The sequence below is a fragment of the Acomys minous genome (assembly GCF_964271855.1).
Source record: "Acomys minous genome assembly, chromosome: 12".
In the NCBI taxonomy this organism is placed as follows: domain Eukaryota; kingdom Metazoa; phylum Chordata; class Mammalia; order Rodentia; family Muridae; genus Acomys; species Acomys minous.
The window spans coordinates 4,618,594-4,638,291 of NC_140493.1; the positions used below are offsets into that span (position 1 = coordinate 4,618,594).

The 19,698-nt window shown below is 56.0% G+C and overlaps 1 protein-coding gene across 12 annotated transcripts in view; it reads left to right on the forward strand.

Annotated features, from left to right (window-relative positions):
- The window catches only part of KMT2D (lysine methyltransferase 2D), a 40,263-nt gene that overhangs the window by 11,455 nt on the left and 9,110 nt on the right, over window positions 1-19,698 (forward strand). For 4 of the 12 annotated variants that reach the window (XM_084748241.1, XM_084748247.1, XM_084748240.1 and 1 more), the window contains 34 exons: window positions 104-214; window positions 1,173-1,277; window positions 2,631-2,812; window positions 3,011-3,175; window positions 3,260-3,369; window positions 3,466-3,513; window positions 3,800-4,021; window positions 4,244-4,363; window positions 4,629-4,742; window positions 4,925-5,055; window positions 5,143-5,290; window positions 5,456-5,521; window positions 5,661-5,771; window positions 5,947-6,084; window positions 6,190-6,274; window positions 6,412-6,653; window positions 6,742-6,815; window positions 7,010-7,060; window positions 7,150-8,961; window positions 9,060-9,242; window positions 9,318-9,439; window positions 9,645-11,542; window positions 12,996-13,119; window positions 13,267-13,351; window positions 13,435-13,519; window positions 13,615-13,847; window positions 13,946-16,723; window positions 16,824-16,964; window positions 17,077-17,244; window positions 17,399-17,558; window positions 18,271-18,346; window positions 18,478-18,859; window positions 19,299-19,431; window positions 19,511-19,638. In XM_084748241.1, coding sequence (XP_084604367.1) covers window positions 104-214; window positions 1,173-1,277; window positions 2,631-2,812; window positions 3,011-3,175; window positions 3,260-3,369; window positions 3,466-3,513; window positions 3,800-4,021; window positions 4,244-4,363; window positions 4,629-4,742; window positions 4,925-5,055; window positions 5,143-5,290; window positions 5,456-5,521; window positions 5,661-5,771; window positions 5,947-6,084; window positions 6,190-6,274; window positions 6,412-6,653; window positions 6,742-6,815; window positions 7,010-7,060; window positions 7,150-8,961; window positions 9,060-9,242; window positions 9,318-9,439; window positions 9,645-11,542; window positions 12,996-13,119; window positions 13,267-13,351; window positions 13,435-13,519; window positions 13,615-13,847; window positions 13,946-16,723; window positions 16,824-16,964; window positions 17,077-17,244; window positions 17,399-17,558; window positions 18,271-18,346; window positions 18,478-18,859; window positions 19,299-19,431; window positions 19,511-19,638 — 10,731 coding nt within the window. The remainder of the gene's footprint in view (window positions 1-103; window positions 215-1,172; window positions 1,278-2,630; window positions 2,813-3,010; window positions 3,176-3,259; window positions 3,370-3,465; window positions 3,514-3,799; window positions 4,022-4,243; window positions 4,364-4,628; window positions 4,743-4,924; window positions 5,056-5,142; window positions 5,291-5,455; window positions 5,522-5,660; window positions 5,772-5,946; window positions 6,085-6,189; window positions 6,275-6,411; window positions 6,654-6,741; window positions 6,816-7,009; window positions 7,061-7,149; window positions 8,962-9,059; window positions 9,243-9,317; window positions 9,440-9,644; window positions 11,543-12,995; window positions 13,120-13,266; window positions 13,352-13,434; window positions 13,520-13,614; window positions 13,848-13,945; window positions 16,724-16,823; window positions 16,965-17,076; window positions 17,245-17,398; window positions 17,559-18,270; window positions 18,347-18,477; window positions 18,860-19,298; window positions 19,432-19,510; window positions 19,639-19,698) is intronic. The other 8 variants (XM_084748246.1, XM_084748248.1, XM_084748238.1 and 5 more) reach the window with 7 other exon arrangements.

Sequence of the window (19,698 nt, forward strand, 5' to 3'; positions counted from 1 at the left end):
CCTCTGTCTTAGCCAGGCGTTCACACCTCTGTTCTGAGTGCGGAAAACAGGGCAGCGTAGCTGGCACAGACTCTTCACTTTCCACAACCTTCTGTCTTTTAAGGTGGCTGATATTGATAGTTCTCCTAGCAAAGAGGAGGAGGAGGAAGATGATGACACCATGCAGAATACCGTGGTTCTCTTCTCTAACACAGACAAATTTGTTCTAATGCAGGTACTGTACTGAACTGGGATGGCCCAGCTTTATCAGTGACAGTAGGCATGCAGAGCCATGTGTGAGTGTGCACCTGCAAGTGTGCACGTGCATGGGCTGTACGCGAGTGTGTGTGTTCCAGTGCATGAGTGTGTGTGTGTGTGTGTGTATGTGTGTGTGTGTGTGTGTTTGGGCTTACTTCGCTGAGAAGGTGGATGGGCATAACGGGACCCAGTTTGCGTCTTGGGATACTTAGCTAATGGGGAGGAAGGTAGATGGTGAAAGCCCACATAGTGAAAAGGGCAGAAGGTAGTGTAGGGAGCCTACATATGTTGACAGCTAAATAATCTTGACACTACTGTGGTTTTTGTCACATACAACTCTTATTGGGCAAGTGTTTACCCTAGTTTGTTCTTCTTATAACTTCCTAAATTTAATGATGCTAGACTATATTTCTAGTTACTTATTTAGGCCAGGAAGGTATCCTAAGGAGGCCTAGCTTCTCTGAGTTGGGTGGGAGATGCAAGTGTCCTCTGGTGATGTAGCTAATGTCTTAGTACTGTGGGATGGACTTCTGATCAACCCCCTGGTCTTTAGCATAGCTGGGGACAACAGACAGCTTTGCAGGGCTCGGGAAATGGCTTAGCAAGAGGACCTAGTTAAAAGCTAGTCCCAGGACCTAGTTAAAAGCTGGGGTGGCCATACATGCCTGAGCCAGTGTTGTGGGGAGGAGACCAGTGGCTTCCAAGAGCTTGTTGACCAACCAGCTTAGTTGGAATTGTAAGCTTCGCGTTCAAAAACAACAGAGAAAGACCCTTGACTTCTTCCATATACCGCCCGCCCCCTTCCCCTCGCCAAGACAGGGGCGGGAGGGAGGGGAGGGGATGGGAGGGGGAGAGACAGACTGACAGACAGACAGACAGACACAGGCAGAGAAGCAGAGGCATTCTTGGGTGTCTGGGTTTCTGTTTTTCTGTAGGACATGTGTGTGGTGTGTGGCAGCTTTGGCCGGGGAGCCGAGGGCCACCTCTTGGCCTGTTCCCAGTGTTCCCAGTGCTATCACCCATACTGTGTCAACAGCAAGGTGAGTTCAAGTCCCAAGACGTGTAGGCTATGTGCAGGGTCAGTCCTCTATTCCCCTAGACCCCCATTCGTACCACACTATTTATTTTTATTATTTTATTGCATTTATGTGGAGCGTATGGTGGGAGAAGGGGGCGGGACTACATGTGTCAGGGTGTGATTGTTGAGGTCAAGGACAACTTGTAGGATTAGTTCTCTCCTTCCACCATGCTGACTCCAGGGAGCAAACTCAGGTTATCAAGCTTGGTGGCAAGGGCCTTTACCTGCTGAGCCATCTCTCCAGCCCCGACACATGGTTTCTTAAACTGACTGTGGCTCTAGCAAGTCATCGATCAGTTGTCAGTGCTGTCAAACTCAGAAAGGTGCTTGGGAATTACAGCAGACTTTATAGTTTGTTGCATAGGCCAAGACTTGCTAGTGTAATCAGTTTCTGTATAAATGCCACTAGTAGCATGACATGGCCAGGAGTGGTGGCACACACCTTTATCCCAGGCAGAGGCCTTGAGGTCAACCTGGTCTACATAGTGAGCTCCAGGTCAGCCAAAGCATCGCAGTGAGACCCTGTCTCAAAAAAACTAACCAAAACAACCCATGGTGTAGTCTGGAAGTAGAGTCAAAACTGTAGCTGCGTATCTACAGCCGATAGCCACTATGTTGTCTTCACCTCCTCCTCTTCTTCCTCTTCTTCCTCCTCCTCCTCCTCCTTTTTCTAGACACGGTTTCTCTGTATAGTCCTGGCTGTCCTGGGCTCATTTTGTGCACCAGGCTGGCCTCAGACTCACCCTAATCTGCTTGCTTCTGTCTCCCCGAGCTGGGATTGGAGGCTGTGCCACCACGCTCAGCTGTTAGCAGTGCTGTTTACTTAAGTATAATCAATCCTTTGGGGTTTTTCTAAAACTATCAACTTATTTGTTTATTTATTTATTGTTTGTTTGGTTTTTTTTTTCCGAGACAGTGTTTCTCTGTGTAGCCCTGGCTCTTCTGGACTGGCTTTGTAGACCAGGCAGGCCTTGAACTCATAGGGGTCTGCCTGCCTCTGCCTCCTGAGTGCGCCACCACTCCTGGCCTCAATGTATTAATTAATCCACTGATTACACTTACTAGCTTACATTATTAGTAACAGGTTCTAGAAGGTGAGGAGAAGTGGAGGTGAATGAACATGGTTATCAGCTTGAGTGCATCTCACTCAGAGTGGGGCTGCTCAGATCAGCAGTGTCCCCTCGGAGCCTCTGGAGCCAGGCTTGTGTGGGCAGAGTGCTCTGAGCAAAGCCCTCTGAGCTCTGAGGTCTGCCTTCTGCCATATAAACACTGCAGTCCCTCCCCAACACACACCTGAGGTGTCTCTCTGTACCAGATCACCAAGGTGATGCTGCTGAAGGGCTGGCGCTGTGTGGAGTGTATTGTGTGTGAGGTGTGCGGCCAGGCCTCCGACCCCTCACGCCTGCTGCTCTGTGATGACTGTGACATTAGCTACCATACATACTGCCTGGACCCTCCACTGCTCACCGTGCCCAAGGGTGGCTGGAAATGCAAGTGGTAAGGAGACTTGTTGGTCTTTAAAGGAGCCTGGGGTCTGACAGGAGATGGCGAATGGACCTGAGATACAGTTAGAGCAGATACAACGTTGCGTGCATGACACCCCGTGTTTAGGAGACCAGTCTGCTGGTTTGGGTCTCCGTGGGGGCGCCTCTGGGACCCTAGGTTAGATGTTGAAGTTCTTTCTGCTTCCACTAGGTGTGTGTCTTGTATGCAGTGTGGAGCCGCTTCCCCTGGCTTCCACTGTGAATGGCAGAATAGTTACACGCATTGTGGGCCCTGTGCCAGCCTGGTGACCTGTCCTATCTGCCATGCTCCTTATGTGGAGGAAGACCTGCTAATCCAGTGTCGCCACTGTGAACGGTGAGAGTGTTCCTCTCTCATGCCAGCTCCATGTGCTGGTGTCAGCTGCCTTAGCCTGTGCTTACCACGTCTTCCCTCTCCCAGGTGGATGCATGCTGGCTGCGAGAGCCTCTTCACAGAGGATGAGGTGGAGCAGGCTGCTGACGAGGGCTTCGACTGTGTTTCCTGCCAGCCCTATGTGGTAAAGCCTGTGGGTGAGTATAGGGGCTGGAAGAAGCAAAGAGGACACGATTGTGCCTTACTTTGGGACAGTGCCCTGAACTGTCTTGGCTTTGTCCCTCTTCCCATAGCACCCGTGGCCCCGCCAGAGCTGGTACCTGTGAAGGTGAAAGAACCAGGTAAGTCCTTAGCAATCTAGGCTCAGTGTGCTGGCATTCAGCGAGTAGAGTCAGTCCCTTCCTGCTCCTTAGCAGCTTGAGAATCTGTTTGGTACACTTGGGATTGACAGGTTCTGAATACGCTAGGTCACTGGCAGAGTTGTTCATGGCCCTGAGGAGCCCACAGGACTTGTTGTCTGTCACTGCTTATGTCTCAGCTGGGAACATGGGTTGAAATTTGGAGTCTTGGTTTCCCTGGGGCCTCTGTTCAGGGGTCATAGGTCATATGTTCTTCCCTGTTGTCCAGAGCCCCAGTTCTTTCGCTTCGAGGGCGTGTGGCTGACAGAAACTGGCATGGCGGTGCTGCGTAACCTGACCATGTCACCACTGCACAAGCGGCGCCAGCGGCGAGGACGGATAGGCCTCCCAGGCGAGGCAGGGCTGGAAGGTTCTGAGCCCTCAGATGCCCTTGGCCCTGATGACAAGAAGGATGGGGACCTGGACACTGACGAGCTGCTCAAGGGTGAAGGTTGGGCTGGGGAATCACAGAGAATGGCTGATAGTGGGAGCAGCGCAGCCCACGGGTGTTGGGATCTATTGGCTAAGGGCCACACGGCCACTCCTGGGCATCCTCTAGCACTGTTGGTCTTGCTCAGGTGGCACTGTGGCAGGCTACTGGGTTCCCTCTTGCAGGATGACAGGGATAAAAGACCTGTTCCTCTGATGGGCCTGTCTCTTCTGTTACATGCAGGAGGTGTTGAGCAAATGGAGTGTGATATTAAACTAGAAGGCCCCACCAGCCCCGATGTAGAACCTGGCAAAGAAGAGACAGAAGAGAGCAAAAAACGCAAGCGTAAACCCTATCGGCCAGGTAAGGCTCTGCAGTGGGCTGTGAGCCAGTGATGCAGCTCATCAGGGTGTCTGGTGGCTTCTCAGTATTTACTTATTTTTTTATGTTGGGTTTTTGAGACATAGTTTTTCTGTTTTAATTCTGGTTGTCCTGGAACACACACTGTAGAGCAGGCTGGCCTCGAACTCACAGTGGTCCGCCTGCCTCTGCTTCCCCAGGGCTGGGATTAACGGCGTGCGCCACCATACCCAGCTGGCTTCTCGTTCTTAATTCTGCTTTCTCACAGGCATTGGTGGTTTCATGGTACGACAGCGGAAGTCTCATACACGAGTGAAAAGGGGGCCTGCTGCACAGGCGGAGGTGTTGAGTGGGGATGGGCAGCCCGACGAGGGTGAGACGGGTGAGGGCACCTTTGGGGCCTGGGAAGACGGTGGGGTAACAGCACCTGGGGCACTGCCAGTGAGGCCAGGGTGTGAAGGCACTGTCCGGGCAAAGGGGGGTGGGTGGGGAAGGAATAGGTAGGAAGAGTCTCCCACCAGTTGAAGTCTCCAGAAAGCCAGAGCCCTTCTCTTTTGTCTGTAGTGGGGCCAGCTGATCTGCCTGCGGAGGGCTCTGTGGACCAGAGCCTTGCAGAGGGGGATGAGAAGAAGAAGCAACAGCGACGGGGGCGCAAGAAGAGCAAGCTGGAGGACATGTTCCCTGCCTACCTACAGGTAGGCTTCAGACTTCCAGGGGTGAGGAAGGGGAGGGGCTGCACCCACAGCGCATCAAGAGACCATTTCTCTTGACTCCTCCTGCAGGAAGCCTTCTTTGGGAAGGAACTGCTAGACCTGAGTCGGAAAGCCCTGTTTGCACTTGGGGTGGGCCGGCCAGGCTTCGGCCTGGGAGCCCCAAAACCCCGGGGGGATGGAGGTTCAGATAAGAAGGAGCTTGCAGCCTTGCACAAAGGTTGGTTAACGGGGATGAGTGTTCTGGGGCGTCCAGGCCACCCTCTGTTCATCGTCGGCAGAGGGTGTGTGCGTGGTGGTGGGGTGGCAGCTAAGGGTGGGTCAAGGGCTCTGTTCTGGGCATCAGGTGTCATTAGTCTGACTAGAGTGGGCCTGTTGCTCATAGGAGATGATGGTCCAGATGTTGCGGACGAAGAGTCCCGTGGGCCTGAGGGCATGGCTGATGTACCAGGTGAGGGCTGCTGGAGGAGCTGGGTCTGTCTTGTTGTCAGTTGGCTGTGCCCCTGCCATGTTCCCTGAGGCTCACATTGCCTTGCGTGGTGTGTGGCGCCCCTCTCCTGCTGACTGCTGGTTCTTCTCTGCCATTACAGGGCTTGAGGATGGGGGTGTAAAGGCATCCCCAGTGCCTAGTGACCCTGAGAAGCCGAGCACCCCAGGGGAAGGGGTGCTTAGCTCCGACTTAGACAGGATCCCCACGGAAGGTGAGGCCTGCATGGGTCTCCTGTGTATGAAGGCTCTCCTCGGGTAGAGAAGGTCCCATCTGTACTGCTCTGTGGGGGAGTCCTGGTCCCCCTCCTTGGCCGTGACCATTTGCAGATCTGTGGTGCCACCATGTGAACCTTTCTCTCATCAGTGTGCTTTGTCATTCCCACACAGAACTGCCAAAGATGGAGTCCAAGGACCTGCAGCAACTCTTTAAAGATGTCCTGGGCACAGAGCGAGAGCAGCATTTGGGTTGTGGAACTCCTGGCCTGGAAGGCAGCCGTACACCACTGCAGAGGCCTTTTCTCCAAGGTGCTTAGGGCAGAGGCGCGTTTCCAAGCCTGCCGTAGTTGGAGCTGTTCCTTGTTCCCTGAGTAGGTCCGTGCTGCGTCTTCTCTGACCTGGTTGCTCTTGCAGGTGGACTCTCTTTGGGCAGCCTCCCCTCCAGCAGCCCAATGGACTCCTACCCAGGCCTCTGCCAGTCCCCCTTCTTGGATTCTAGGTTGGTATCTGTGCTTAACTGCCTTGGGTCTTCCCCTCCTTGTTCTCACCTCCATGTGGCTCCCTGCCTTGCCTCTTTTGACTGTGGGTGGGTCTTGAAGTCTCTGCCCTCTGTGACTCTCTGCCCCTGCGCCCCAGGGAGCGCGGGGGCTTCTTCAGCCCAGAACCCGGTGAGCCCGACAGCCCTTGGACAGGCTCAGGGGGCACCACGCCCTCCACTCCCACCACCCCTACCACAGAGGGCGAGGGCGACGGGCTGTCCTATAACCAGCGGAGTCTGCAGCGTTGGGAGAAGGATGAGGAGCTGGGCCAGCTCTCCACCATCTCACCTGTGCTCTATGCCAATATTAACTTTCCTAATCTCAAGCAAGATTACCCAGGTACCTCTCGGCAAGGGCAGGGAAACAGCCTGGCGGGTGGAGGGGTCTCCTGCCAAGTCTCTTCTGACTCCGTCTTTCTGCTCTCCAGACTGGTCTAGCCGATGTAAACAGATCATGAAGCTCTGGAGAAAGGTTCCAGCCGCCGACAAAGCCCCCTACCTGGTAAGACCGTCGTGGCCTGAAACGGAAGCAGTTGTAGGGGCCTCAGACCCTCCTCCTGCTCCTGCTCCTTCTGCCCCTCTTCTCCTGTCTCCGGCTGTCCCTGAAGGGTGGACTGATTTCTGGGGAGGCATGGTGACACAAGGCTGGGCTCCAGGCTGAGCGCAAAGCCCAATGTTGTGTCCCGTGTCCCTCAGCAAAAGGCCAAAGATAACCGGGCTGCTCACCGCATCAACAAGGTGCAGAAGGTGAGTGGGTGTGGCCTTCCTCGGGCTGGGGGGCACAGGTCACACCTACAGCAAGCGACCTGACTTCTCTGCTTGGTTTCTCTCTGTAGCAAGCTGAGAGCCAGATCAGCAAGCAGGCCAGGGTGGGCGACATAGCCCGAAAGACTGACCGACCAGCCCTCCATCTTCGCATTCCCTCCCAGCCAGGGGCCCTGGGCAGTCCGCCCCCTGCTGCGGCCCCTACCATTTTCATTGGCAGCCCCACCACCCCTGCTGGCTTGTCTACCTCTGCCGACGGGTTCCTGAAGCCACCAGCGGGCACAGTGCCCGGCCCTGACTCACCTGGTGAGCTCTTCCTCAAGCTCCCGCCCCAGGTGCCCGCCCAAGTGCCTTCGCAGGACCCTTTTGGACTGGCCCCTGCCTACGCCCCGGAGCCCCGCTTCTCTGCGGCACCACCCACCTATCCTTACCCAAGTCCCACTGGAGCCCCTGCCCAGCCCTCGGTGCTGGGTACCACAACTCGACCTGGGACTGGCCAGCCAGGGGAATTTCACACTACCCCACCGGGTACCCCCAGACACCAGCCTTCCACGCCTGACCCCTTCCTCAAACCCCGATGCCCCTCGTTGGACAACCTGGCTGTGCCTGAAAGCCCAGGGTTAGTGGGAGGCAAGGCTTCCGAGCCTCTGCTTTCACCTCCACCTTTTGGGGAGGCTCGGAAGACCCTAGAAGTGAAGAAGGAAGAGCTTGGGGCATCCTCTCCTGGCTATGGTCCCCCAAACCTGGCCTGTGTTGACTCACCTTCTTCAGGCCCCCACCTGGGTGGCCTGGAGTTAAAGGCACCTGATGTCTTCAAAGCCCCCCTAACCCCTCGGGCATCTCAGGTAGAGCCCCAGAGCCCGGGCCTGGGCTTACGGGCCCAGGAGCCACCCCCTGCCCAGGCTTTGGCCCCTTCTCCTCCCAGCCACTCAGACGTCTTTCGTCCTGGCCCCTATCCTGACCCCTATGCCCAGCCCCCATTAACGCCTCGGCCCCAGCCACCCCCCACTGAGAGCTGCTGTGCCCTGCCTCCTCGATCACTGCCCTCTGACCCTTTCTCCAGAGTGCCCGCTAGTCCTCAGTCCCAGTCCAGTTCCCAGTCTCCACTGACGCCACGTCCTCTGTCTGCTGAGGCTTTCTGCCCGTCCCCGGTTACCCCTCGCTTTCAGTCCCCTGATCCTTATTCTCGACCACCCTCACGCCCTCAGTCCCGTGACCCCTTTGCTCCATTGCATAAACCACCCCGACCCCAGCCCCCTGAAGTTGCCTTTAAGGCTGGGCCCCTAGCCCACACTCCGCTGGGAGCTGGGGGCTTCCCAGCAGCCCTGCCCTCCGGCCCAGCAGGTGAGCTCCATGCCAAGGTCCCAAGTGGGCAGCCCCCCAATTTTGCCCGTTCTCCTGGGACAGGCGCATTTGTGGGCACCCCCTCTCCGATGCGGTTCACTTTTCCACAGGGGGTAGGGGAGCCTTCCCTAAAGCCCCCTGCCCCTCAGCCTGGTCTCCCTCCACCCCATGGGATCAACAGCCATTTTGGGCCTGGCCCCACCTTGGGCAAGCCTCAAAGCACAAACTACGCAGTAGCCACGGGGAACTTTCACCCATCAGGCAGCCCCCTGGGGCCCAACAGTGGGCCCACAGGGGAGGGCTATGGGCTGTCCCCACTACGCCCTGCATCAGTTCTGCCACCTCCCACACCCGATGGGTCCCTCCCCTACTTACCACATGGAGCCTCACAAAGGCCAGGCATCACCTCTCCGGTGGAAAAGCGAGAAGACCCAGGAGCTGCAATGAGTAGTAGCTCTTTGGCAACACCTGAACTCTCAAGTGCCCAGGATGCAGGCATGTCTAGCCTCAGCCAGACAGAGCTGGAGAAGCAGCGCCAGGTGAGTGGTTGTCCTGTAACTGGCCCCACCCACTTCTCTCTCTAGCAGCCCTAAGATTAGAATGGACTGGGGAGCTAACTTCTCTGCTTTCTGGACAGCGCCAGCGACTACGGGAACTGCTGATTCGGCAGCAGATCCAACGTAACACCCTGCGGCAGGAGAAGGAAACAGCTGCAGCAGCTGCAGGTGCGGTGGGGCCTCCCGGCAGCTGGGGTGCTGAACCCAGCAGCCCTGCCTTCGAACAGCTGAATCGTGGCCAGACCCCTTTCACTGGGTCTCAGGTAGGTAGAGTGGCCAGGTGTGGTGGGGCCAGCGCACTGGAGGTGGCCGCACTTTCATCTGTCTCTGCCATCTAGGATAAGAGCAGCATGGTGGGGCTGCCCTCAGGCAAGCTGGGGCCAGGAGCCTTCCCCAGTGATGACCGGCTCTCCCGGCCACTTCCACCAGCCACACCTTCTTCCATGGACATGAACAGCAGGTGAGGTTCCAGGAGAGGGCGTCTGGGTGTGTTGGGGGTTGGGTGGGAGAGATTTTACCATCACTGTCCTCTGCCTCTGATCTTTCCCTGTCACTGGTCCTTCTCTGTCCTCATGTACTCTTCCTCATCCTTCCTCACGGTCCTGAGCCTCTGTTCTTGCCCTCCATGCTGACTGTTTCTCATAGACTACTGCATATTTTTCCAGACAACTTGTTGGAGGCTCCCAGGCCTTCTATCAGCGAACACCCTATCCTGGGTCCCTGCCATTGCAGCAGCAGCAGCAGCAGCAGCAGCAACTGTGGCAGCAACAGCAGCAGCAGCAGCAGCAGCAGGCAACAGCAGCAGCCTCCATGAGACTTGCCATGCCTGCTCGCTTCCCATCAACTCCTGGACCTGAACTTGGCCGCCAAGCACTAGGTTCCCCCTTGGCAGGAATCCCCACCCGCCTTCCAGGCCCTGCTGAGCCACTGCCTGGTCCAGCTGGTCCTGCTCAGTTCATTGAGTTACGACACAATGTACAGAAAGGACTTGGGCCTGGGGGATCTCCGTTTCCTGGTCAGGGGCCCCTACAGAGGCCCCGTTTTTACCCAGTAAGCGAGGAAACCCATCGGCTGGCTCCTGAAGGTCTTCGGGGCCTGGCTGTTTCAGGCCTTCTACCACAGAAACCCTCAGCCCCGCCAGCCCCTGAGCTGAACAGCAGCCTTCATCAGACACCGCATACCAAGGGTCCTGCCCTACCAGCTGGCTTGGAGCTGGTCAGCCGCCCGCCATCAAGAACTGAACTCAGTCGTCCCTCTCTGGCCTTGGAGGCTGGGAAGCTGCCATGTGAGGATCCTGAGCTGGATGATGACTTTGATGCCCACAAAGCCCTAGAGGATGATGAGGAGCTCGCTCACTTGGGCCTGGGTGTGGATGTGGCCAAGGGTGATGATGAACTGGGCACCCTGGAGAACCTGGAGACCAATGACCCCCACTTGGATGACCTTCTCAATGGAGACGAGTTTGACCTGCTTGCATACACTGACCCTGAGCTGGATACTGGGGACAAGAAGGACATCTTCAATGAGCACCTAAGGCTGGTGGAGTCTGCAAATGAGAAGGCTGAGCGAGAAGCCCTGCTGCGGGGGGTGGAGCCGGTGTCCCTGGGCCCTGAGGACCGTCCTCTCCCCGCCACAGACAACTCTGAGCCTCCTCGCCTAACATCCGCGCTCCCTGAGGTGAAGCCCAAAGTGGAGGAGGGAGGGCGCCATCCTTCTCCTTGCCAGTTCACCATTAACACCCCCAAGGTGGAGCCAGCACCTCCTGCCACTCCCCTGAGCCTGGGATTGAAGCCAGGACAGACTGTGATGGGCAGCCGGGACACTCGAGTAGGCACAGGTCCGTTCCCCAGTGGTGGGCACACAGCTGAGAAGGGCCCCTTTGGGGCCACGGGAGGAACACCAGCTCACTTGCTAAACTCCAGCTCACTAAGTGGCCCTGCTGGATCCTCCATTCTGGAAAAGTTTGAGCTGGAGAGTGGGGCCCTAACCTTGCCCAGTGGACACGCAGCCCCCGGGGATGAGCTGGACAAAATGGAGAGCTCATTGGTAGCCAGCGAGCTGCCCCTGCTCATCGAGGACCTGCTGGAGCATGAGAAGAAGGAGCTGCAGAAGAAGCAGCAGCTTTCAGCACAGCTGCAGCCTGCCCAGCAGCAGCAGCAGCAGCAGCAGCCCCCGCAGCAGCCCCCGCAGCAGCCGCCCCTCCTTCCCACACCTGGCCCTGCCCAGGCCATGCCTTTGCCTCATGAGGGTGGGCCCCCACAACAGCTTGCTATGGGCCTTGGAAGTACCCGGCAGCCAGCCTTGGGCCAGTCACTGATGCCCACCCAGCCACCAGCTCATGCCCTTCAGCAGCGCCTGGTCCCATCTGTGGCTATGATGTCTAACCAAGGACATATGCTAAGCGGGCAGCAAGCGGGGCAGACGGGCTTGGTGCCCCAACAGAGCTCACAGCCAGTGTTAGCACAAAAACCCATGAATGCCATGCCAGCTTCCATGTGCATGAAGCCCCAGCATCTGGCAATGCAGCAGCAGCAGCTGGCTAACAGTTTCTTCCCTGACACAGGTAACTTCTTAGTGGCATAGTTAAGTGTGATGTAAACCAAGTGGGCACTGACTCTAGTGCCCTAAGATACGCCTTACTTAAGGGAGGTGGGACACCAGGGACTTAGGCTAAACAGCAAAGCACTAAGCAAAAAGCAGAAGCAGTGGAGCTTTTGAGAGGAGAGCCGAATGAATGAATGAATGAATGAATGGCTCACTGGTTAAGAGCAGTGGTTGTTCATCCAAAGGTCCCGAGTTCAATTCCCAGCAAACACATGGTAGCTTACAACCATGTGTAGTGAGATCTGGTGCCCTCTTTTGGCCTGTGGCATACAGGCAGGCAGGCAGGATATTGTATAAGTAATAAATAAATAAATCTTAAAAAAAGAAAAAATATTTCTATTAGCCAGGCGTGGTGGCACATACCTTCAATCCCAGCACTTGGGAGGCAGAGGCAGGCGGATCTCTGAGTTGGAGGTCATTCTGGTCTACAAAGAGAATCCAGGACAGCCAGGGCTACACAGAGAGACCATGTCTCAAAGAACAAAACACTACAAATCTTTCTATTGTAGCCCTTGAGTCCTAGGATTACAGGTTTACAGGTACCATTGTGCCCAGTTTTTATCTTTTCCTCAGTCCTAGACTAGCAAGATCATTGGTTGTTGGGAGATTTTCTTTTTGGTTTTTTCAAAACAGGGTTTCTCTGTGTAGCCATGGCTGTCTTGAACGCACTTTGTAGACCAGGTTGGCCTCAAACTCACAGAGCTCCATCTGCCTCTGCCTCCCGAGTGCTGAGAGTGGTGGCAGGTGCCACCACTGCCAGGCTGGAGAGATGTTTTTAGGGCTTTGTCATAGCCTATACCTTGGGTTCTTGAGCTGTGTTGGTTGTGGAATGCTACTTTGAAGAGTATTGTCTGCCTCAGGAAGCATGCCTTTATTCTTGTCACATGATCCTCTATAGGACCAGGAGGTAGGCAGAGTAGGTCTCAAATGAGGGAAACTGAGGCTTACAAAGCTGACTGAGTGACTCAGCAGATGTTTACTGACTCCCTTTTCTTTCTTTCTTTCTTTTTTTTTGGTTTTCGAGACAGGGTTTCTCTGTGTAGCCTTGCCTGTCCTGGACTCACTTTGTAGACCAGGCTGGCCTCGAACTCACAGCAATCCGCCTGCCTCTGCCTCCCGAGTGCTGGGATTAAAGGCGTGTGCCACCACGCCCGGCTTCTGACTCCCTTTTCTTAAGCAGTGAGCAAATAAAAGGGCTGTGTGTTCCCTGGACGTTAGTGCTTCATCACCAGGTCCCTTGGGTCCCGCATCACCAGGTCCCTTGGGTCCCGCTAGGCCAACTGGACTAACCACATCATTGTTCTACTTGTAGAGGTCAGAGCATTGTAGAGGTCAGAGCATTGGAAAAATTAGCCATCATGCCGTGGAGCCTTGACTCTCAAACACAGCTTATGTATTTCTTCCCTCCCCAGACCTGGACAGATTTGCTGCAGAAGATATCATTGACCCCATTGCAAAGGCCAAGATGGTAGCTTTGAAAGGCATCAAGAAAGTGATGGCGCAGGGCAGCATTGGGGTGGCGCCTGGTATGAACAGGTGAGCTTCAGGGCTGCAGTGAGGCTGGCTTCCTATCACATTGGTTCTGGTGGGTCCATCCCAGCATGCACCATTGCTTCGTGCTTGACCTGTGCCTTGATGCCCTGTTGCTAACCACGTGATCCCCTATTGCTTTATAAACTCTAGGCAGCAAGTATCGCTGCTGGCTCAGAGGCTCTCTGGGGGGTCTGGCAATGATCTTCAGAACCATGTGGCACCTGGGAGTGGCCAGGTAAGGGGGAAGTGGGAGCTTGTGTACTATTTCACTGGGCTACCTTTTTTTTTAGGTCATGGCATGACACAATGACCTTCTAGAAATCTCTCTTACCACAGGAGCGGAATGCTAGCGACCCTTCCCAGCCTCGCCCCAACCCACCTACTTTTGCCCAGGGAGTGATCAGTGAGTATGGGCAGAGAGGGAGGGGGCAGAAGAAGCGGCCACAAGTCTGTGGACGGGTCCTTCCTGCAGATCCTAACACACAGTTGCGTTCCCAGACGAGGCTGACCAGCGGCAGTATGAGGAGTGGCTGTTCCACACGCAGCAGCTCCTGCAGATGCAGCTGAAGGTGCTGGAGGAGCAGATCGGTGTGCACCGCAAGTCTCGGAAGGCTCTGTGTGCCAAGCAGCGCACGGCCAAAAAGGCCGGCCGTGAGTTCCCAGAAGCCGATGCTGAGAAGCTCAAGCTCGTTACAGAGCAGCAAAGCAAGATCCAGAAGCAGCTGGACCAGGTGGGGAAACCAAGTTAGGCTTAGGACCCGGAAGCCAGGGGTAAGGAGCGGCTGGGTGGGCAGTCTCCACACTAATATCTCCAACCCACCAATGCTAGGTCCGGAAACAGCAGAAGGAACATACCAACCTCATGGCAGAATATCGAAACAAGCAGCAGCAACAGCAGCAGCAGCAGCAACAGCAGCAGCATTCAGCTGCAATGGCCCTCAGCCCTTCTCAGAATCCTCGGGTCCTCACGAAGCTCCCTGGCCAGCTGCTCCCTGGCCATGGTTTACAGCCACCACAAGGTCCTCCTGGTGGGCAAGCTGGAGGTCTTCGTCTGCCTCCAGGGGGTATGGTACATCCTGGACAGCCTGGTGGCCCATTCCTCAATACTGCCTTGGCCCAGCAGCAGCAGCAGCAGCAGCAGCAACAGCAGCAGCAGCATTCTGGTGTGGCTGGATCCTTGACTGGCCCCTCAGGGAGCTTCTTCCCTGGCAATCTTGCTCTGCGAAGCCTTGGACCTGACTCAAGGCTTTTACAGGAAAGGCAACTACAGCTGCAGCAACAACGAATGCAGCTGGCCCAGAAACTGCAGCAGCAGCAGCAGCAGCAACAGCAACAGCAACAGCAACAGCAACAGCAGCAGCAACACCTCTTAGGGCAGGTGGCAATCCAACAGCAACAGGGTCCCGGAGTACAGAACCAGGCTCTGGGTCCCAAGCCTCAGGGCCTTCTGCCTCCAAGCAGCCACCAGGGCCTCCTGGTTCAACAATTGTCCCCCCAGCAATCACAGGGATCCCAGGGCATGCTGGGTCCTTCCCAGGTGGCAGTGCTGCAGCAGCAGCAGCAGCAACAGCAGCAACACTCTGGAGCTTTGGGTCCTCAGGGCCCTCACAGACAGGTGCTTATGACTCAGTCCAGGGTGCTGAGTTCCCCTCAGCTGGCACAGCAGGGTCACAGCCTTATGGGACACCGGCTGCTCACAGCCCAGCAGCAGCAACAACAGCATCAACAGCAGGGATCTATGCCAGGGCTTTCCCATCTTCAGCAAGGAATGATATCACATGGTGGACAGCCCAAAATGAACGCTCAGGCCTTGGGCTCCTTACAGCAGCAACAGCAGCAGCAACAGCTGCAGCAGCAACAACAGCTGCACTTGCAGCAGCAGCTGCACCAGCAACAACAGCTGCAGCAACAGCAGCAACTGCAGCTTCAACAACAACAACAACAACAGCTGCAGCAGCAGCAGCAGCAGCAGCAAATGGGCTTCTTGAACCAGAATCGAACTTTACTGTCTCCGCAGCAGCAGCAGCAGCAGCAGCAGCAACAACAACAACAGCAGCAACAGCCGCAGCAGCAGCAGCAGGTGACACTTGGCCCTGGCATGCCAGGCAAGCCTCTTCAACACTTTTCTAGCCCTGGAGCCCTAGGCCCATCCCTCCTCCTGACAGGCAAGGAACAAAACATTGCAGAGACAACGCTTCCTTCAGAGATCACTGAAGGACCCTCATCACATCAAGGAGGGCCACTAGCAGTGGGAACTACACCTGAGTCAATGTCTGTTGAACCGGGGGAGGTAAAGCCCTCCATTTCTGGAGACTCACAGCTCCTACTTGTTCAATCCCAGGCCCAATCTCAGCCCACCTCAATGCAGCTGCAGCCACCACTAAGGCTCCCAGGACAACCCCAGCAGCAAGTTAATATGCTCCACACAGCAGGTGGAGGAAACCATGGGCAGCAACTAGGGAGTGGATCCTCTTCTGAGGCCCCATCTGTACCCCACTTGCTGGCCCAACCCTCTGTTTCCTTAGGGGAGCAGCCTGGACCTATGGCCCAGAACCTTCTGGCCTCCCAACAGCCCCTTGGGCTAGATCGACCCGTTCAGAATAACACAGGTCCACAGCCTCCCAAATCAGGACCTGTTCCTCAGGCAGGGCAAGGTCTTCCTGCGGTTGGAGTCATGCCTACAGTGGGTCAACTTCGAGCTCAGCTCCAAGGAGTCCTGGCCAAAAACCCACAGCTGCGACACCTGAGCCCTCAGCAGCAGCAGCAGCTGCAGGCACTCCTCATGCAGCGGCAACTGCAGCAGAGTCAGGCAGTACGCCAGACTCCACCGTGCCAGGAGCCTGGGACCCAGCCCTCTCCCCTCCAGGGCCTCCTGGGCTGCCAACCTCAACCTGGGGTTTTCTCTGGATCTCAGACAGGACCCCTCCAGGAGCTAGGGCCAGGGCCTCGACCTCAGGGCCCACCCCGGCTCCCTGTCCCACAAGGAGCCTTATCTACAGGACCAGTGCTTGGCCCTGTCCATCCCACACCTCCACCATCCAGTCCCCAAGAGCCAAAGAGACCGTCACAGTTACCTTCCCCCAGTGCCCAGCTAACCCCCACCCATCCAGGGACTCCAAAGCCCCAGGGGCCAACCTTGGAGCTACCTCCTGGGAGGGTCTCACCTGCTGCTGCAGATACTTTCTTTGGCAAGGGGCTGGGACCTTGGGACCCCTCAGACAACCCAACAGAAGTCCAGAAGCCCGAGCAGAGCAGCCTGGTAACTGGGCACCTGGAGCAGGTGAATGGACAGGTGGCACAGGAGCCATCACAGCTTGGCATCAAGCAGGAGCCTCGGGAGGAGCCGTGTGCCCTGGGTGCACAGGCAGTGAAAAGGGAGGCCACTGGGGAGCCACCTGGGACACCAGGCACCAGCAACCACCTTCTGCTAGCGGGCTCCCGCTCAGAAGCTGGGCATCTGCTCTTGCAGAAGCTTCTACGGGCAAAGAATGTACAACTTGGCACTGGGCGGGGTCCTGAGGGGCTTCGAGCTGAGATCAATGGCCATATTGACTGCAAGCTGTCAGGGCTGGAGCAGAAACTACAGGGTACTGCCAGCAGCAAAGAGGTGAGTGGCTAGAGTGGTGCCTGTAGTTGTGGAGGGCCGAGGAGCAGGCCTGGGTCAGAGTAGGTGAGGGCACCAGCCTCACAGGGCTTCTCTGGTTTAGGATGCAGCCACAAGAAAGCCTCTGACTATGAAGCCGAAGCGGGTACAGAAAACAAGCGACAGGTTGGTGAGCTCCCGAAAGAAGTTACGAAAAGAAGATGGAGTCAGGGCCAATGAGGCTTTATTGAAACAGCTAAAACAGGTAATCCGCCAGGACCAGCCCCATGGTCTCATCTCAGGGCTGGGGATGGGTAGCTTGTCCTCTGAGCTCTGAATGCTGCAACTTGCCATCTTTGTCGTCTTGTTCCTCCTAGGAACTGTCCCAGCTTCCCCTGATGGAGCCTACCATCACCGCCAATTTTAGCCTCTTTGCTCCCTTTGGCAGTGGCTGCCTAGTCAGTGGGCAAAGCCAGCTCCGGGGAGCCTTTGGAAGTGGGGCTCTGCATACCGGCCCTGACTACTATTCTCAGCTGCTCACCAAGGTCAGAAAAATGGCAATACATTTTGGGAATAATAAAATTCATGGGGGTGGGGGTGGGGGTGAGAGGCTGGAGGAAAATGCTGATGTAGTGTGGGGCCAGGAGACTATTTCAGTCTCCCCATGCCGCCTTGCACACAACACCCCCCCACCCCCAGAATAACCTGAGTAACCCGCCGACACCACCCTCGTCGCTGCCCCCCACCCCACCCCCATCGGTGCAGCAGAAGATGGTGAATGGTGTTACTCCCTCTGACGAGCTGGGGGAACACCCCAAGGAGGCAGCCTCTGCCCAGGACCCTGAAGGAACATTGAAGGGTGAGTGAGTAGCTTGTCCTCCTTTCCCGGTGGCACTTGGTGGATGAGTTCCAGCATGTAGTGGTGTCCTGCCACTCAGTCTCAGAAATGAAAGGGTTGCGTACTGCCTGTGCACTTAAAGGCACTTGGTGGGCAGGGCCCATTCATGGTTGCGTGGCTGAGGATACTAGGGGTGGGGCCTCTGGAGTCTGCAAAGGCAGCAGGGGAGGTGGCGGGCAGTAGGGTGAATCGGAGCGAAGTTTGTGAGAACAAAGCCAGCGCTCGTGGATCTAGAGTCACGGTCCTGCATTTTGAGCTCTAGCACATGAGTGTACTTAGCTGTGCGACTTAGACCAAGTAGCTCGAGTGGCTTGTGTGAGCCTTGATTTCCTCCCTGTAGACTAGATGCTCTAAAAGTCACCTCATAGTTTTTAAATGATTTCAGTAAGGAGTGATATGGCTGCTCCTGCCTGTGGCTTGGGTCAGAACTGAAGAACAAAGGTGACAGGGATTCTGAGTTTGAAGTGGGCGAGCCTGTGCTACATAAGTGAGACCCTGTCTTTAAATGGGTGTGGCACACAACAAAGGCCCAGTGTCTAGTTTTCCTGCTCCAAACTGTTAGGTAGGTAGATAGATAGCTCATCACAGTAGCTAGTTGAACCTGAAACGCTGGGGACCGAGCACCACCTCCTCCTCACGCTCACCTTGACTGTTCTTCTCCCTTCCCTCTCAGATGCCGCAGAGGTGAAGAGTTTAGACCTGCTGGCTGCTCTGCCTACACCCCCTCACAATCAGACTGAAGATGTCAGGTGGGGACAGGGTGGAGGACAGATGGCCTAAGATTTCCTTAGTTGGGGGCAGATTTCACTTATGGCCACACCTCCTGCTGTCAAGCTCTGAGAGGGAGCTTGTACCAACACCTGTTTGCATTTGGCTTTAGGATGGAGAGTGACGAGGACAGTGATTCTCCGGATAGCATCGTGCCGGCTTCTTCCCCTGAGAGCATCCTTGGGGAAGAGGCCCCTCGTTTCCCGCAGCTGGGCTCGAGCCGCTGGGAGCAAGACAACCGGGCCCTCTCTCCTGTCATCCCCATCATCCCTCGTGCCAGCATCCCTGGTATGTCCTTCTGCTGGCAAGGGCTAGGATGGTGGGAAGTGACTGAATCTACACAAGCTTCTCTTCTTCATCCAGTCTTCCCAGACACCAAACCTTATGGGGTCCTTGGCCTGGAGGCCCCTGGAAAGCTGCCTGCTACAGCATGGGAAAGGGGCAAAGGAAGTGAGGTGTCAGTCATGCTGACCGTCTCTGCCGCCGCCGCCAAGGTGTGTCCTACAGTACCGTGAGGCCAAAGAAGATTTTGTGTCACAGGGCAGCCTTCCAAGTACCTGCTTTGTTTGAAAGGCTGGGTTAGGGATGGTGGGCTGAGTGAGGAAGGTAGGGTCCCACATCTTACACGGACAGAGGCAACCAACTGATTGTCAAGTGACAAATGCTACAAGACCTCTCTCCTCCAGTCACGTTAGGTGGAACCCTGGTACAGGGTTCTATGGTCAACGAAAGTTGGGGAACAGTCCAAGTCTCTTTGCGAACATTGGCATCACCGTCCCATCTGTGGTGCCCTGCTGTGCTTTAGGAAAGGTGGTGAGGACCGCTCAATGGAGCAGGGAGCACTGAGCACCCCTGTGCCGTGGGATTGGTGCGCTTGTCTTTGTCTGGTGATGCCCACTGCAGACACTGCCCTCCTTTCTTCTGCCCCAGCAGAACCTGAATGGTGTGATGGTTGCAGTGGCAGAGCTACTAAGTATGAAGATACCCAATTCCTATGAGGTATTGTTTCCAGACGGCCCTGCCCGGGCAGTCCTCGAGCCTAGGAAGGGAGAAGCCGAGGGTCCTGGTGAGTTGAGCTCTTCTGGGGAGATCCCCTTCAGATCAGAGAGGAGTTCTAGGGGAAGACTGACTCTTCCTTTCTATAGGTGGGAAAGAAAAAGGCTTGAGTGGCAAGGGCCCGGACACCGGCCCTGATTGGTTAAAGCAGTTTGATGCAGTGTTGCCTGGCTACACCCTCAAAAGCCAGTTAGACATCTTGAGCCTCTTGAAGCAGGTGGGTCTCGGGGAGCAGGTCAGCTTTGCTAAGAAGGTGCTCCTAGGGCAAAGAAGACAG